Raw genomic sequence first — 18393 nt, 5'->3', positions numbered from 1 at the left:
AAGGTTTCAGAGAGGGACAGGAAAAGAGGGTGTAGTTAAAAGGTTTTAAATCTCTTTCCAAATCTGTTTTTTTGGACGGTGTATTTATTCCCCAATACCTAGAATGCCCTCCTTCCACAGAGATGGGATGTAAAAGGGCAAGTTCTGGGAATAGCAAGGATGTCCATGTGACTGAAAAGTAGGTAAATAAAGGGGAGTCCTTAGCTTGGGGACTGTCCCTCTTCAGCTCTCTTTTATGAGATTTAGAATGTAAGCTCCTCAGGGGCAGGGACTACCATTTTGTTTGCATTTCTATCTCCAATCCTCGCACCTAGAAATTTTAACTCCCTCATTTCACAGAGGAGGAACCTGAAATATGGGCAATTAAGTAATTTACCTGACCTGACAAGATTTACTCTAAATCTCCCTGACAAGTTCCTCCTCTACTCAAAAGTAAGGGAATAGGTGGTTTGTGGCAGGGGAACACCATGTCTGAAAACCTGCTCCTTTGAACTCCATAGCGCTTTCTGGGCCCTGGAGAAGCTGTAGAAACACAGAAAGAGATTTTGTCTACTAGCTCCATATCCGTGGATGCCACATTGACAGGTTCCAATGACCTTATCCTTTTTATATAGCTTCCTGATCTACTTTTGCCCCATTTCTCTCTTCTAGGCTACTCCTTCACCCCAGTTTCATTCTCTTCAGTGTTCTCCTCTCCCTTGCTCTAATGTCTTTCTCTCTCCTTTCCTCAGATTAGTATTAAAAGCTTTTCACAAACTGGGTCCTTTTCACCTTTCCCATTTTCTTGTACTTGATTCCAATGGACTACTATACTACTGACACTGTCCTTCTTGTGGTTCTTTGCACAAAATACTCCATTTCCCCACCCTACGCCTTTCCACTGGCTGCCCTTCCACCACCTATAACTGTACTGCTTCCTCCTTTCCTCTCCTCCTCCTGGCTTCCATCAAGATTCAGCTAACAAATATATAGAATTTGTTGTTATTTAGTTATTCCAGTCATGTCTGACTCTTTGTGATCCCATTTGCAGTTTTCATGACAAAGTCTTGCCATTTCCTTCTGCAGCTCATTTTACAGATGAAAAAATTGGACAAATAGGATGAAATGACTTACCTGGGGTCAAAGAGATGTGTATATGTCTGAGGCCAGATTTAAACCTAGGAAGATGATCTTCCTGACTCCAAGTCCAGCACTTTATCCATGGTGCCCATATAGAATTTACAGTTTTAATAAAATAAAGCTGACAACAAAATCAATCTAAAACCTATAACTATTTTCATAATGATTATACTATTTTGTAATTAGGTAAATATGGGAGTTGGCTCCCAGAAATATGTATATAGTAATTAATATCACTTTTAAATAACTCATTAAAGTTAATTTAAAAAATGTAATTAATGTCAAAGTTCAGTTTTCCTTAATAAAATAATTGTTTCATCATCATTTACCATTCATCATCACCCATCAGTACCACCTACTATATATATTAATATTTATATTTGGATCTAAATTTTAAAAAAAGGCTCAGCTCAAATCCCACTTTCTCAGAAGGTCCTTTCCCAGGCTCCCTTACTTTAGTGTCCCTCACTCTCTGGCTACTCCCTACCATTTAATAATACTTAGTATTTAAATAATTCTAAAAGGTTTACAAATATTTTCTTATTTTATTCTTACAATAACGGGTGGTAGGTTCTATTATCATCCCGATTTTAGATGTGAGGAAACCAAGGCATTCAGAGGTTAAGTGACTTGACTAGGATCACCTAGCTAGTGAGGTGTCTAAGAAAGGATTTGAACTCTGACCTTCTTGATTCCAAGTCCTTTGCTTCCTATGTATCTTGTATATGGATATGGTTGTTTGTCCTCCATTAGATTGTGGTCTCTTTAGGGGCTGGGGCTGTTTTTTGTCTTTTTCTTTGCATTTCCAGAGCTTAGCATTCTTGGCATACAGCAGGCACTTAATAAATACCTTCTGAATTACTGAGTAGATCTACTCGGAGGAGTGAAGTCAAGGGCCTGCGGTCAATCCTGGCCAACCACTCATCCTCCCCTAGGATTCAGAGCTGGAAGGGCTTTCAGAGGTCATCTCATCCAGTCCAGCCCTCATTTAGCCCAGAGAGCACAAGTGGCCTGCCCGAGTGAATGTCTGAGTCTTTGACAAAGACGGGTCTGGCTGTCAAAGGAGGGCCAGGAGAGAACTAGTCAAGGGTCTCCTTCCTCCAGGGAGATAATTTCGTGAAAAGGCTTCTCCTGCGCACCTTTCCCAAAGCCCGCGTAAAAGAACTACAACCCCCACCGTGCACTGCGGTCGGACCGCGCTGCGCACGCGCGACCAAGCCGAGCTCCTCCCCTTGCAGAGAGCTGCGAGGCGGCCGAGCCTAGCTGTGCTGCCTCCCGTGGCCGCCCCTCGGCCGTGGGGCTGAGTCGTGGTCCCGCAGCGGGTCGTAGGATGGCGTTGAAGCGGATCCAGAAGGTAAGCCTCCCGCCTCCCCTCGTCCTCGGCGTGGGTCCGAGGACGGAGGAGCCGCGGGCGTCGGCTCTGCTGCCACATAGGGAGCCGCGGCAGGAGGCGGCGCCGCGCGCAGGCGCGGGAAAACTTGTGGCACCTGCCAGATAGTGAGGCGGTGCCTCGCGAGCCCGCTGCCTTACAAGGGAACGGCGCGGGGCGGGGGCGGAGCCGCGCTGGGGCCCCGGGTCTCGTGGGGCGCGCGTGCGCGGGGGTCTTGGGCGGGGCTAGTGTTGACTCTGGCCAACCACGCGCTCATTTGCGTGTTTCCCTTTCTTTTGGTTGGCTGTTGGCGTGGAGGGGCGTGTCCATTCTCATTTCGCTGCCCCCGACGTGTTCTTACACTGCCTGCTCTGTCCCCCTGCATCCCGAGAAGACATGCAGTGGGACCAGTGCCAGGCCCACAAGAGACACTTAATTAATGCCCATAGATCCAGATCCGGGAAGGACCATGAAGGCAGAATGATTAATTAGATTCAACTCCTTCATTTTAAAGATGAAGAAAGCTTCAGTTGGGAGCCGGGAAGGACCTTAGAACCCAATTAGGATCCACATCAGGTGGGGAAACTGAGGCTCAGAGAGACGTTAAATTACTTGTCTAAGGTCACATAGCCAGGTAGTGGCAGAGCTCAGGTTCTGGGACTCCCAGGTTCAGCCTTCTTTCTATTGACCCAGATTGTCCCATCTATTTAGAACTGGAAAGGAAGACCTTAAAGGTCATCTGGTTCAATTCAGATATACATCAGAGGGGGAAACTGAGGATCAGAGCCCATGGTATGCTTCTAGCTTATGGCAGTTTCCTATTAGATAGATTTAAGCCCAGTCTTCTTGCCTAAAATCTGCTGGGTTTTCCATCACCCTCACTGCCTGAAAACTTGCTGAAATTGAATTTCTGTCCTTTGAATTCTGTTGCCCCCCACATGCCAACAGTTTCAGGAATGCCTTCATTTTTTTATTTTCAGTAGCAGCTTTAGTACCTGTGTAAACTTTTAGGTTTCCCTGCTCTCCCAACAAACTCGCTGATCTGAGATTATTTCCCATTTACACAGTATCTATTTTGCATGGATACATAGTTATTTGCATGTTATTGTCTCCTCTGTTAGAATTTGAGCTACTTTTTGCTTTCCTTTTATGCTTCATCAGCCAGGACACATTATTAAAATACTTAATAAATGCTTGTTGACTGACTGGGAAGTTATCTTGGAGATCATTTTATGCTCTCTTTTCCTCAGCCACCTGCCATTACTTAGTATATAAGATGTCCCCAAAGTCTTAGTTGGATTTTAAGCTACTTAGAACCATGCTGACTTTAATGCCTGGCATACAGTAGGCACTCAAAAAATGCTTTGGTGAATTAAATAGTTCAGCTTTGTAATTCTGATGAAGAAAGACAGGCTAAGAAATGAAAAATGACTGCCCAGGTCACACAGTTGGCAGATTCCAAATCCAGGGCTATTTCTAGGATGCACTCTGTTTGTCCCCATTGGCTGTTTGTGATTGTGGCATCTGCTTTTTCTGCTGTCTTGCACATATGGCTGCCACTTTTATATCTGGTCCAGACCTGTGATTTTATTAGTGTGTAGATTTCCTTTAAGATAAGTAACTGTTCTTTTTTCTTTTAATTTAATTATCTTAAGCCCTCAGTTTCTATTTTAACAGCAGATATAAGATGGAAGAGTGGTAAGGACTAGGCAAACAGAGTCAAGTGATATGCCCAGGGTCATACAACTAGTTTTGAACCCAGGTCTTTTGACTCCAGACCTGACCCTTTATCTGCTGTACCACCTAGGTGCCCAGTAATTGTTCTTCAACTTATCATCTTGGAGATCTCAGGAATCACACTCTCAGTAAGGTGAAGGACCTTACCTATAGTCTTTCACACACAAGCACATACATACCCATGGGCGCGCACACACACACACACACACACACACACACACACACACACACACACACACACACACACACACACACACCCCCCCAATGATGGGTGAGAGACAGGACTTGGACTCTGAAGCCAGATCTTTCTTCATGACACCTTGTTGCTTTTCTTACTCTCCTTCTCTTGTAAAGTTCTCTTTTGGTCAAGGCTTTCTGGTACCCGTTATTTTGAACCTTTGCTGAGATGGGCATAAGTAGAGACTGCTTCCATCTTAGATTTAGAATCAGTAAATTATTTAGGACTTTAGAAGGGACTCTAAAGGTCTTTTAGTAGAACCTTCTTGTTTTACAAATGAGCAAACTGAGTTCCAGAGAGGTTAAGTAGCTGGTCTAAGGCCACAGTCCTCCCATCCTTTTCTTCTTGGGTTCCACTTTTCAGATTTCGCTTAGAAATTTGTTTTCTTCTTGTTACCAAGGTTCCAATAGGGCTTCTTTATCTGTGACTTCCTATGCAATGTCTCATAGTTTCTCTGGGATGCTTTTGGGATACCCTTTTTTTTTTTTAATCTCTTACCTTCTGTCTTAGTATCAATTCTAAGACAGAAAAGAGGGAAGGGCTAAGCAATCAAATTTAAATGACTTGCCCAGAGTCACACAGTTAGGAAGTGTCTGAGGCCAGATTTGAACCTAGTTTTTCCCGATTCTGGGCCTGGTACTCTATCCACTATGCTACCTAGATGCCCCAATAGATACCTTTTTTTTCTTTTAATCCTTACCTTCTGTCTTGGAATTGATACTGAGTATTGGTTCCAAGGAAGAAGAGTGATAAGGTCTAGGTAATTGGGTTTAAGTAACTTGCATATGACCATACATCTGAGGCTAGATTTGAATCTAGGACCTCCCATGAGAGATACCTTTTGATCATTTGCTTCTCTCCGGTCCACTTATTAAGTTAACCTGATGAATTGTCCCATTTCCATCTCAGACTGGTTAGACAATCTAACTTTCTGCTTGATTGCCTCTATTTTCCTGGTGATCTACCATATTAGGTCTTCCATTGGGTTAATGAATTACATTAGCACACGAGTTCTATTTCATCCCCAAATATCTTTTCCTGAAATATTTAAATTTCTCTGTGTGTATATTCATGAACTTAAATGCATATCTGTATCTTTGTATTATTTTGTATATTCTGTGTTTTACTTTACTAATATACTCATTGTACCACTATAGCAGAATGTCACTCTTTGAGGGCAAGGTCTGTTTGCTTTTTTTTGCTTGTACTAAGTAGATCGTTGAAACCAACTCTCTTATTTTTCAGATGAGGCAGTGAAGTCAAGTGATTTGCACAAAGTCACACAGAAATGACAGAGGCAGAATTTCCACACAAGTCCTCCCACTCCAAATCTAGTACTCTTTCCACTGTTCAGGCCTTCATGTTCAAATCATCTACTCTACCTCTTGTAGCCTTGTGTGTGTGTGTCCAACCTCTTTTGGAAAAGAAACTCCATTATGAGTGGTCAACTAGCCTCTGTTCTCATAGTTAGGGAGGTTTCTCTCACATCTGACCTAGATTGGCTTCTTTGCTGCTAGTTCTGACCTCTTTGGCCAAATAGACAAGTTTAATTCTTCCTGATTTTGACAACTTTTCAAATACTTAAAGATAGACAGACAGATGGATAGATAATGATAGACAGATAGATCAAAAGATATTTGCATAGATATAGACAGGCAGATCTAGGTAGATACATAGCTTTTATTTGTGCATATATACCTACATGATAGATGTTGTTAGACATACATAGATGATAGATAGATCTGTGCCAGGCACTGGGGATGCACATATAAGCAATTCAGGCAGTTCTTGCCCTCTGGGATTTTATATTCTATTAGTTAAAGACCACAGCTTACGATTACGTAGTTTGGAGCTAGTGGAAGCTTTTTCTGGCAAGATCAAGTAATAGCTCACTCCGCTCCCAAGAGTCCAAGGAAGCTTCTGGAGTCATGGTTGGGAACCACTTAAGTGATGGCTGCAATGGAAGTAACATAATTTGGAGCTCATGACTCTTATTCCACTTGAGCCTTCTTTTTTTTTCCAAGCTAAATATTCTCTTCATAGGACCATAAGGACCTTCAAAGGGTCTTTATATGACAAGAATTCAAGGCCCCACACCATCCTGGCACTTTGCTAACCAAGAGCATCAGATGGGAGTCAAGAGGACTTGAGTTCAAATCCCAACTTCCCCATATACTCTGTATGTGATTTTGGGCAAGTTTTTACCATCCCTCTGGCCCTTGGTTATAGCATCAGTAAAATGAGGCACACTGGGTGGTCTGCAGTGTCCAGTCTTCCCATTCTAAATTGAGGGAGGCATTTCTAACCCTGGAACTAGAGATGTTCTCTTAAAGAATACCCTTGTGGTGATCCCTTTTCATACCCATTTATTAGCATGTGATTGGTAAATTATAATAGCTAGTGATTCATTTCCAGATTTATGTTAACAGTGGTTTAATTGATTGTCTGATATATTCAGGTACATAGCATTCCTCTGTTCAGCTAAGTGATATGAATATCCCATTCCTGTTCAATACATCTCTTCTTCTTTTTTTTTTTTTAAATCACCCTTAGGATCAGTAATATTGAATATTGGTTCCAAAGCAGAAGAGCTGTAAGGGGTAGGCATTTGGGGTTAAATGACTTTCCAGGTCACACAGCTAGGAAGTATCTGAGGCCAAATTTGAACTCAGGACTTCCCTTGTCCAGGTCTCCACTGAGCCATTTAGATGCCTTTCAGTACATATATTTTTGCAGCATTGTTTTAGTTTGTAAATGCCTTATGTCACTTTGTCTCAAAATTAGCCATTGAGGTACATTGGCTACACCTTATGAAGTTCTGTTGTAAATACATTTTCCCAAGCCTAAAGTCTCCATTTCTTCTACAGATCAGACCTGGTGCTTGTCAAGAATGCCTTTTTTGCTCAGATCTAGCATTTCAAGATAGAGATAAAGAAGCTGCCCTGTTTCATTGTTTCTTTGTCTCAGAGTTAAAGGGAGACTTTGCAGGGTTACCAAGACCTAGAAGCCATCATCTAATAGAGAACTAGTCACAAAGAAACCAGTGGAGCCTGATTTCTAAACACTTTAAAAATCTGCTAGTTCAGTGGGCAGCTTGAGTTGTTTTACTCTCACTGGTGATCATTAACCCAGCCTCATTTTACTCTTGACCAGTTCCTTTTGTAACCAAAAGTAAATATTTTCCAGTTGACTGGCCAGGGGTAGGGGGATGACTTGTGGTGTGAGGAGAGAGCAAAATGAACTGCTTCTGTCCGTTACCTAAAATTTATTTGACTTCCCAAGTGGAATACCACCACAAGTTTCTTAGGAACTGGGGCAGTCTGGGACAATTGGCCTCACCTGTTTTGAAATTGAAAAGTGGAAGTGTTTTGATGATGTACATCTCATCAGCCAATAGGATATCCTACAAAAAATACTAGCCTAGTCTTCCAGCTTGGTATGGATATCTTGGGTTCAAAAAAGTTAAGCAAGTGGAGTACATATAGCCTAGAAATATTGAGACTGCTCTCCTGGAGCTACACTTAGCATGTGTCTTTCAGAGACTGGAAACTGGCCTCATTAGTGGAGGTTGAGCAAAGAGTGACCCCCCCCCCTTTTTTTTTTTGGTCTCAGCAGCTCAGGAGCAGGTACTCCACCATCTACTCCTACCAATTGCCTCAACAGAGGAAATGCCCAAAATTATGAAATCATAGATCCCTCAAGTATTGAATTGTTGGCATAAGTCCACATTTTATTACACTCTAATTAAGCCAGAGGCCCCCTTGCTACTGTGGTGGCTGCATAATAAATAAATTAGTAGTACATATAAATAAGGGCAGAAATACAACATGAAAAATTCATCCCAAGGAAGTGCTTGTGTGGCAAGAGGGAGTGTGTATCTCACCTGGCAGGCATTATCAGCCAAAAAAAAAAAGGTGTGGGATTGATAGAGTTGTTTTGTGAGAGGGTGGGTTTTATTTGAATATTCATAATGACTCAGGGGTAGATATGTTTTATTTTTAGTAGGACTACACCCTGGCACTTGGCTGCATTTCATCGAGCTTGTAAATTGATATTACCCCCTAGCAGATTGGAGAATAATTTAGCCTCCCCCTTTCCCTCTCCCTCTTCCTGTGGTAGTTTGGGTTCAGAGCAAGTGCCTGGCTATTTAAGGATAAGAACAGCTGAAGAGCTCTCTGTGGGAGCTGATCATCGAGTTAATATTTAGGGGGTCAGCGATAAGATACTATGATATTTTGGTGCCCTGTGGTCCTAATGCCAAATAGGCTCTGACAAAAATAATTGACTAACACTTCCAGTTGTACTGTACATCTCTTTGGTGTGTTCCTTCTCTATATTTGTGTGCCCGTTGGCCATTCTCTTTCCATTATCACTTTGTCTTTCTAGTCTCTCTCTAGCTCCTGCTTTCAGGCCTTCCTTTTCTTGGTAGTTTCTTTCTTTTTCTCTTGTCCTGTCTTTTTCTTTCTTTTCCTCCCTACCCTCATCTTACAAAAGGTGCTACTGCTGAATTGAAGCTTATTTTACTGAATATAATAGTTTTATGTGGCCTGTTTTTTAATTTGACTCTCTCTTTTATATCTCTGCTGTTCCTCGACTCCAATCAAGAAGTCCTAAAATAGTTGTGGTTTTTTTGACACTTTGTTTTTCCTTCTATAGGTCACTCCATTAGATTTGCTTCCCTATATGTTTCAAAGCAGTGATTTATTTCTACATATATTTGTATATCCACACATACATGGGTCTTGGGACAGAATATTGCATTAAAAACTTTTTTACATTACTTTTATAGCAACATCAAAGGCTGAAAGGCAATGTGGTTATTTTATTAATGAACTATTGAACAAGATTTTTAGGAAGTCAGGGATGTGAATCCACACAAATTGAACAGGTGACTATTTGGAGGGTACTCTAACATTGTGTATTAGGAAGGTAAAAATAATTAGCAGAGCAAGATATTTAAATTGTTTAATTAAAATAGCATGTTTTTGAGATTTTTAACAGCTAATGCATACAGTTGTTTTGACACATAAGTTTAAAAAGCATATATATTTGAAATTATAAATATTTTAGTTATAAATATGAAGCATTTTGGAACTTTTTAAAAGATAACATACCTTTGGCCAGCTCAACATTAGAAAATTTAAACATTGAGTTATTCAGCTGTTTTATTCTCCTCTTCCTTCTTATGTTTAGGAAAGGAATGGAGCTTTTAAAAATCTCCAAGTGATTTTATTTTTCTGTTTAAGTTATGGTCAAAAGAAGGGAAATTTTCTTTTTATTGTTATTTAAAAACTGAGTTATCACTTAAGTGATCTGAAGTGCTTAAGTGACTTCCATCAATTCACTAGTGTGCTTTTCTTTAACATTTGACCTGTAAATCTGAATCACCCCACTTACACACACACACACACACACACACACACACACACACACACACAAAATTTATCATTGGTGTTATGAAGAGGTGGTTATTGGATGTTGATGTTAAGCTGATACTTCGTATTGAGACTTGTACAATCGTGATTTTTTAAAATAGAAGATTCTATATATACATAATGAAAATCATCTATATTTAAATTGTTTTAGATTTTTCTCAGTGTGAACCCTTCCTCTACTAGCATATTACAAATCCTTGGTGGCATCAGGTTCAATATTGTTTCCAAGAGGTTTTATGGCCATGACATTAACCACTTTACAAGACATTCTGGCAATAAGCCTGTACATATAACTAAAGGGAGATCTGATCATGTTCCCCCACCCCCTCTCACTAAATTCCAGTGGCTCCCTATCACCACTAGAGCAAAAATGGCAAGATAGTTAGTTGGCTTGATGGATGAAGAGTCAGGCCTGGAGATGGGAGGTCCTAAGTTCAAATATGGCCTCAGACACTTCCTAGCTGTGCAACCCTGGGCAAGCCACTTAACCCCAGTTGCCTAGCCCTTGCTGTTTTTTTCTGCCTTGGAATCAATACTTAGTTGACAGAATATGGAAGGTAAGCATTTTTTTTAAAAAGATCAAATATAAAATCTTGTTTGGCATTAAGTCCAACACAACTTGGCCCCATCTCACTTTTTTAATCTTCCTTTAAAAAGGACTTTACTTCACCAAATGTATTCTGGGATCTATTGACATGGATCTCCTTGCACAAGACCCTCCATCTCCCGTCTCTAGACACTTTCTCTGGCTTCCCCCCTTGCCTGGACTACTCTTCCTTCTTATCTCTTCCTGGCTTCCTTCAAGCCCCAGCTAAAATCCAAACCTTCTACAGAAAGCTTTTCCCAACTTCTTTCCCCATTTGTTATGTATTTAACTTATTTGTATATTTTTTTTGCTTGTTGTTTCCTCCATTAGATTGTGAGCTACTTGAGTACAGGGACTGCCTTCTGCCTTTTTTGGTATTCCTAGTGCTTAGTAAAGCCTAGCATACAGTAGGTGCTTAATAAATGTTGATTAACTAACTGATTAGAATGGTTCTGTTGAAGGAGAAATTCTTATTTTGAGGCTTTTACCCTCATTCACAAGACAAAACTCAGGACAAAGAAAATTAAAAGGAGTTTACTAAAAGTACATCATAGAGCAGCACATGTGAGCTAATTAGTGGAGGTCAACAGGGCTTCAAGATGGACCAACTTTTTTATAAGACAGTTTGGTTGGGTCAGGCAGGTGAGATGTGAGGATTTTCAGGTAGCAGTACCAAGGTCACAGGGAGGTGCATGACAATGAGCATGTAATCCTGTTGCCTTCCTCAACACTGATTGACAAGCAGGGCTGGGAACAATGGGTCTCTGAATTAACATCTCTTTCAGTAGTCTCCAGTCCTAGTTTGTCAGTAGCTGTCCACAAAACCTTTTCAGTCCTGTAGAACTATTAGAAGTTGTCTTCCACTAGGTGAACCTCAGAATTGCCACTTAGAGTCTTATTGATGTGTTTGTGTTTTTTCATTATAAGTATCTTTGGATTACTAATCCCAGTTTGTAAGGAGTCTCTTGCGACAGAAATAAAATAGTAATATTATACAGGGACCTGTATGTACTATTTCATATCTGTAACACCCCTGTCCCCAACCTCTCTGTCATCTGTACACATTTGTACTCCCTGATCCCTCCTCATACACCTGGATGAACACACCTTATTATCCTGACCTTGGCACAAGGACATTATGGCATATAAAAGTAGAATGAGGATAGGAAGGGTTACGTGAGGTGGACAAATGTGCAGCCTGGTAATGAAAGTTTACCTCCAGAGAGAGAACGAATGAATAATGAATGCATATTGAAGTATACTTTTCTTACTTTATTTTTTTAATTTTCTTTTGCAACATGGCTATTTTGGAAATATATTTTGCATAACTTCACATATATAATTGATATCATATTGCTTGCTTTCTCAATAGATGGTGGGGGAATGCATTTGAAATTCAAAATTTAACAAAAAATGTTATTAAAGAAATAAAATATAATAAAAAGAAAGAGAGCAAACATATACGAGAAGGCATGAGTAGACAGTGAAATACCACAGAAGTAACCATAAGATGCTAGTGACCTGTCTAAATAGGGAATTAAGAGCAGGGCCATTAATTAGGGTTCTGTCAGTTTTATTGTGAAGAATTATTATTAGTCCAAATTCATAGAATTTAGATCTAAAAGGAATCTAGGAGATGAAGTAAGACCCTTTGCCTTGAAAAAAATCATTGTGTGCCATTACTGAGGATGGACAATATCAGTTCAGGAAAAATAGGACAGTTCATTCCTATTTGTGAAATAACTTCATTGAGAAGCAGCAATGACTGTAGTAAACTAAGGCAGCTTCCATTTAAGCAAAATGCTCCTACTGTCCTTGATCTGATCTCCCCCTTTAGTTGCTAGCTGGTAAGAGTATTAGTTCCAGTTCAGTAACTGTCCCTGACATGTTTGTGTGTGTGTGTGTGTGTGTGTGTGTGTGTGTGTGTGTGTGTGTGTGTGTGTAGCTCAGTGATATTCAGCTAACAAATGCTCAAGCTATAAGAAGCTCTTTAAAGCCTTCTAGTTCTTATATTAGCATATGAGATCTTGTGGTCAAGGTGCTGATTTGATTCATGGAGATTATAAATTCAGTCGGAGTTAAGAAACTGCAAGGACCACTGTCATAAATAATAAATATATGCAAGAGGCAGCTGGGTGGCTCATTGGATAGAGTGCTAGGCCAGGAGGGGATAGGACACGGACTTTGGACATTCATAAATTAGCCTTTGTCCTATCACGACAAGTGTTCTTGGCTACACACCAGTTTACTGTGTGTCTGATGTTTTCTTCATTTATTGTGAACTGTCAGTATGTTGCTTGTGTCTTCTTGCCTTAAGTCTTCCCACTGTAGGCCCATCCTCCACTCCACAATGCAAGTGCTTTTCCTAAAGCATCAGTGATCTTGTCACTTGCTCCAGCAGATAAACTCCAGTAGCTCTCTACTGCTTCCAGGATTGGGTATCTCAGCCTCTAGAGACATAAGATAGACATTATTAAGTGTGTGTGTGTGTGTGTGTGTGTGTGTGTGTGTGTGTGTGTGTGTGTGTGTGTATCTTCTTTGCAGCTTTTAAAGACTTTCATCATCTCCTCCTACTTCTCTGGTCTTCTACTTTACTCTGTTCACATACTCTATGATCCAGTGACTTTGGCCTCCTTGCTGTTACTAGCATGAAACTCTCTAGTCTCCCAACTACAGGCATTTCTCCTGGCTGTCTCTCTTCTCTAATTCCTTATCTCTGTCTTTTGACTTCCTTCAAGTCTCAGCTACAGTTCCACTTTCTGCAAGAAATCCTTCCTGGTCCCTAAACACTAGTGCCCTCCCCTCCTCGCCCCCAGATGATCTTCAGACTATCCTTTATTGAGCTGTTTGTTCACAGTTATTTTTATGTCATTCCCTCCAACCTCCGTCAGACTATGAGCTCCTTGAGGACAAGGATTGTTTTTGTCTTTCCTTGTACCCAGGGCTTGCCACAGTGCCTGGCACAGGGTAGGCACTTAATAAATGCTTACTGATTCAATTGTAACTTGGGCAACATCATCTCAATCTTATTCTTGCATTATTTATTTGACCCTTATGAGGCTGAAGGTGCTTAAATGTGGGTGGCCATCTCCTGTGCATTCCTCCTCTGTGACCATTTTCACAAACCCTCAAACTATCCCCAAAACCAGTTGAGAAGAGAGGAAAGGTAGCATCTTTATTTGTGCCATTGCTATGCTTGTTGGCCAGAGAGTGGGAAAAGATAAGAAGTGCACAGAGGAATATTCCAGAAGGAGATGGTGATGGCTGGGATCAGAAGCTCAAAACCTGGTGGGGTGGGAAGAATTTTCCTTTTATATCTCCTAAGTGAGAGACTCTGAGTTTGGGTCATGGATTCCCAGCAAACACAGACAATTCTGAAATCACTTTCTCATGTTCCTAGGAATTAACTGACTTGCAGAGGGACCCTCCCGCCCAGTGCTCAGCAGGACCTGTGGGTGATGATTGTAAGTAATGGGTTTTTAGGATTTCTGGTTAAAGGAGTCTTGCAAAGAGATCCCCACATTTTTCCATCTCAGCTTTTGGAAAAATGTACCCACTGCTGATATCCTACAGTAAAATGAGTGAAGCAGCTATCTTTTTCTCTTCATTTGGTTTAAATTCCAATTTCATTGGGAGATAATCAGAAATATTGTGGCAGGTCTATAGTCAGGGATTAAGTGTGCCTCTCTGGTTAAAGTCCCTATAGAGGAGGGCTATCACACCACCCTCCCTGTTGGAGGAAAATGAGGGCATTGCTTTCTGTAGAGTTTAGTCAGTGGCCTTTACCAGATAATCCATTAGGATGCTCTAGAAATCCCTCTGTAGCACACTACCACAAGTGTGAAGCCACAAGGCAACTTAGCTCTTGAAAAAGTTCTCTAACTCTTTCAACGAGACTCTTTAAAAGTTAAAAAAAAATATATTGGTGATGATAGTGTTGCCATGGCCCATGCCTTGTCAGGCTTCCTTTAGGACCAGAAAAAATGTGCAGCTCTCTACCCCTCCAGATGTCCATGCATAGGACCTGGATGTCCCCAAGTTTGGCCTTCATTGATGCCAAGGGTGAAATGAGAGAAGGAAAGGCCAACAACCTAACTTTTCTTCTGCTTTCCCTTGGCTCTGTTTACTATCTGTTTATCATATATGTGGTAGAAGTGACTTGAGAGGGCAGCTAGATGGCTTAGTGGATAGAGACCATCATGGTCTAGAGAAGAGAAGTCCTGGGTTCAAATTTGCCCTCAGATACATCCTAGCTGTGTGTCTCTGGGCAAGTCACTTACCACTATTGCCTAGCCCTTATAACTCTTTTGCCTTAGAATCAATACTGTGTAGTCTAAGATGGAAGGTAAAGGTTTAAAAAAAAGTGACTCGGGAAGCTTTTTCTCTCAATGTTGGCTAAATTGGTAGAGAAAGTGAAGTGGAGCTGCCCCCATAGCCCTCTGCCATTCCCCTGAGAAGACTCCTGTGGCCTCCCAAAGCTCTCTGCCTAGGTCATCTCCTCTGGTTTGATCCTTGACCTCCCTGCGTTCTCTAAGTCTCTTCTCCCCTCTGCTAGCATCTTGCCTCTTCCCCATAGTCCTCTCAGTTCTTAGGACCTCTGCTTTCAGACTTGTCTGCTGCCATTGAGGAGGTAAATGGAGAAGGGGTAAACAGGTAGAAAGAAGTGACTGAGGGGCAGCCTACATGTCACTCATGTCTGTAGGATGAAGAGATTTCAGGAGCTGTTGATGCAGAAAGGTTTCTGTCCCTGGGCTCATGTGTTAGGAACATAGTCCATTCTCATGTCCCCATTTTCTGCTCAGGCTCTTCTGTGTTCCAGCGGATGACCCTTAAGTTCTTAAATGAGTCCAGCTCCCCTGTATTCTGAGCACAGAAGCTCAGAGAGAACCCCAGATGTCTCAGCTGACCTGAGCTGTTTAGCCACTCATTCCTTGGTCCACAAAGGTTCCCCATTGTTCTTTTCTCTTTCTTTCTCCTTCATCTGTGCCCCAGGCTTGTGATTGGCACCTTGCAGTTTCCATAGATACTTTGCAGCTTTGCTGGAAGTAATGAGGTATAAAAAGTTGGTTGACTCTTGTCCTGGGCCTTGCCCTTCCTCCACTAAGGTGTATCTCATTGTTCTTGGGCATAGAGCCTTTGTTGTAGTGGAGTACATATAATAGGAGATGGTTGACAGAGGACCCTCAGGACTTGGGCTACATCTCTGCGAGAGATGTTACATTGCTATTATATACCCAGATTAGATGGAAATCAGTGACACATGAATCCTGCCTTGTTGGTATGGACAAGGAAGAGGTGAATTGTGTTGGCTGAGTGCCAGGGCCAGATATGGAAATTGCCTCCGGGAACCTGGAAATCAGTTATTGGACTCTTGTAGATTATATTCTTGCCTACCTTTCTCTTCTGTGGCATCAGGTGAATGGAATGATGTTCCAGAAATGGGAAAGAGAACAAGAGCCACAATAGATAATCCTGAGCTCTTAGGCAGAACAAAAAATGAAAATGGGAATCAGGCAAGAGTGAGAAAATTGCGGTGTCTTGTCACTGAAGAGGTGAAGTTCCAGGGAGGGAGATGGATTTACAAACCTGTTAAGAAAGAAAAAAAAACAGAAAGGAAAAACTCATCAGTGCTATTGAAAGCCCAGACTCCATGACACAGCACAAGACTCTTGTCAGGCAAATATTTGTAGAACATGGAGAAAAAGAATCCTTGACCTCAAGTGACATAAGATTGACTTTTGGTAGAAATACTTTTGAAGAAAACCTTTTAGAATGGACCAAGAGAAAAAAGATTCTTGGGAAAGAGACAATAATAATAGCTATGTGCCAGGTGCTTTACAATTATTATCTCATTTGATCCTTATAACAACCCTGGGAGGTAGATGCTAGTATTATCTGCATTTTACATATGAGGAAACTGAGGCCAACAACTTAAATGAATTTGCCCCAGATCACAGAGTTATTACTTAGTGTTTGAGGTCAGATTTCAGTTTGGGTCTTCCTGACTCTGTTCTGTGCTCTCTCCACTGGACCACCTAGATGCCCTACCAAGTAGTTTGGAGCTGAATTTATATGAGTAGTATAAGGAGTGATCAAAGCAAAGAGAGAGGTGAGGATCAGTGTGTTAGAGTGGGATTGGTGTGTTTCTCCAAGAGGTTCTTAACTTTCTGGATTTATTATTTCACCATATTCTTTCTTTGTTTTTCAGTATTCCACTGGCAGGCCACCATCATGGGCCCGGTACGTACCAGCTCCGAGTTCCCTGCTTTGGCCTCCCCTTTGCATTTTCCGGTTCTGTTTCTTCTCCTAACTGGCTGTGTTTGATGTCTTGTCATTCTAGAACGATAGCCCTTACCAAGGTGGTGTTTTCTTCCTGACTATTCACTTCCCTACAGATTACCCTTTCAAACCGCCAAAGGTAAGAACCGTCTCACTGCCTTTGGCTGACCCTTGCAGGTAAAGAAGGCTCCCTGGAGCAGCGACAGGGACGCGGCCCTGTGGGCCTCTGACTCCATTCCCCTCCAGGAGAGGCAGGATCGCCTTGGGCTCAATTGTTGCTGGGGGCTGTGGGACGGCTCAGTAGACGGGTGTTTTCATTTTAATCACGAATATGATTTCACTTCCTGAAAATGTTTAATAGCTGTGGTTGTACTGTAACTAGGAGTGCTTTCCACTGGGGCAAAGGCAGGGGTTTGGGGGTGGGCGCTGGGGGGAGGGGCAACAGCTACAGCAGGCAGTCTAGCTGCAGATGCTATGTGGCTGGTGCCTGGGGTGGGGGTGGGGTCTGGTCTTTGCCTCTACAGAGGTTTGGGGGGAAGGCAGGGGTTGGGGTTTCTGGGAGTGGTGCTGGGGTTGTGGGGAGTGGACTTGTGCCACACAGGAGTGAGCTGTCACCCCAGGCAGGAAGTATGCCCCCCTCCCCTTCTGCCGTCATTACCCTGGGGTAAAGGCCTGTTTGGTCCCTACTAGTTACAGTGCTGGTTGTGGTTTTCAGTCTGATTGTGTTTCTTATCATAGATTCTTCCTCTCTTCTTCTCTTATCCCTAACTTCAGTTGTGTGAACCTCGTCAAGACTTCTTCACTTGTCCTGAAGTGAGAGCAGAACCTTAGCTCCCTCCCCAAGCCTCAGCCTTTGTCAGTGAAGTATCTGTGATGTGTTCGGTCTTTAAGATAGACGTCCTGTTACTGTCAGGAATGGGGTCACGCAGAGAGGAAGGACGCGGCTCCCATGCTTTTTCCTTGGGCTCTTCCCTCCTCTCCCTGGGCTCTGGAATGTGGTGTTGACGATGGGCTTCGTGCCGCCTCCCCCCGGGGGAAAGCCTAGAGCCAGTGCCACGGAGAGGCACCCCCTGAAACCTCGATAGGTAGACTATTCTACGGATAGTGCCAGAGCCTGGCCGGTGCCCACAGCTATAGGCTAGTGTCTTCTGGTTCTGGGCACAGGATCCGTTAGCCACTGGCTCGCTGTGGGCAATAACGCCTTGCAATTACTCACTGTCGGGCTCAGCGGTGGCAGGACTTGGCTATCCTCTTTATCTGGCCAAGACTTGAAAGGTGGGCACAGTCACGGAACCGCTTCTTGGTATCCCTGCTGGGTACTGAGGATGGCTTCTGTGGGCATCGCTGGAAAAGGTGTGCTACTCTCTGCTCAGACTTGTCAGGGATAAACCAGCGAAATCGGAAGCCGCTAGAGAAGCCCACCTTCTCTGGCTTTGCCACCCTGTGCCCTGCTTATGGTAGTACACGGACAGGGATCAGAGCCCCAGAAGCAGTTTGGTTCGACGGAAAATGACCAGTTGGAGTGTCCTGAAGGCATCTTGCCACCACCAGTAACTGTGTGCTTCGGGGGGCAGCAGGGTGGCTCAGTGGATGGAGAGCCAGGCCTAGAGACAGGAGGTCCTGGGTTCAA

General features: G+C 42.5%; 2 protein-coding genes across 5 annotated transcripts in view; one reads left to right on the top strand and one right to left on the bottom strand.

Annotated features, from left to right (window-relative positions):
• Positions 1-2574, bottom strand: part of URGCP (upregulator of cell proliferation) — an 82079-nt gene extending 79505 nt beyond the window's left edge. Inside the window, exons 1-3 of one of the 2 annotated variants that reach the window (XR_001626355.2) lie at positions 1804-2574; positions 1114-1240; positions 382-522 (exon numbers count right to left, since the gene is read on the bottom strand). The gene's annotated coding sequence lies outside the window, so the exon portion shown is untranslated. The remainder of the gene's footprint in view (positions 1-381; positions 523-1113; positions 1241-1803) is intronic. The other variant, XR_001626352.2, reaches the window with a different exon arrangement.
• The window catches only part of UBE2D4 (ubiquitin conjugating enzyme E2 D4 (putative)), a 45424-nt gene continuing 29367 nt past the window's right edge, over positions 2337-18393 (top strand). Inside the window, exons 1-4 of one of the 3 annotated variants that reach the window (XM_001376616.5) lie at positions 2345-2473; positions 13885-13948; positions 16693-16724; positions 16825-16902. In XM_001376616.5, the coding sequence (XP_001376653.2) occupies positions 2450-2473; positions 13885-13948; positions 16693-16724; positions 16825-16902 (198 nt within the window). In that variant the 5' untranslated portion in view covers positions 2345-2449. Of the gene's footprint in view, positions 2474-2775; positions 3065-13884; positions 13949-16692; positions 16725-16824; positions 16903-18393 lie in introns of those variants that run through there. The other 2 variants (XM_056812095.1, XM_007477566.3) reach the window with 2 other exon arrangements.

The sequence above is a fragment of the Monodelphis domestica genome, chromosome 1, assembly GCF_027887165.1.
Source record: "Monodelphis domestica isolate mMonDom1 chromosome 1, mMonDom1.pri, whole genome shotgun sequence".
NCBI lineage: Eukaryota > Metazoa > Chordata > Mammalia > Didelphimorphia > Didelphidae > Monodelphis > Monodelphis domestica.
This window is presented reverse-complemented; position numbering and strand designations above follow the sequence as displayed.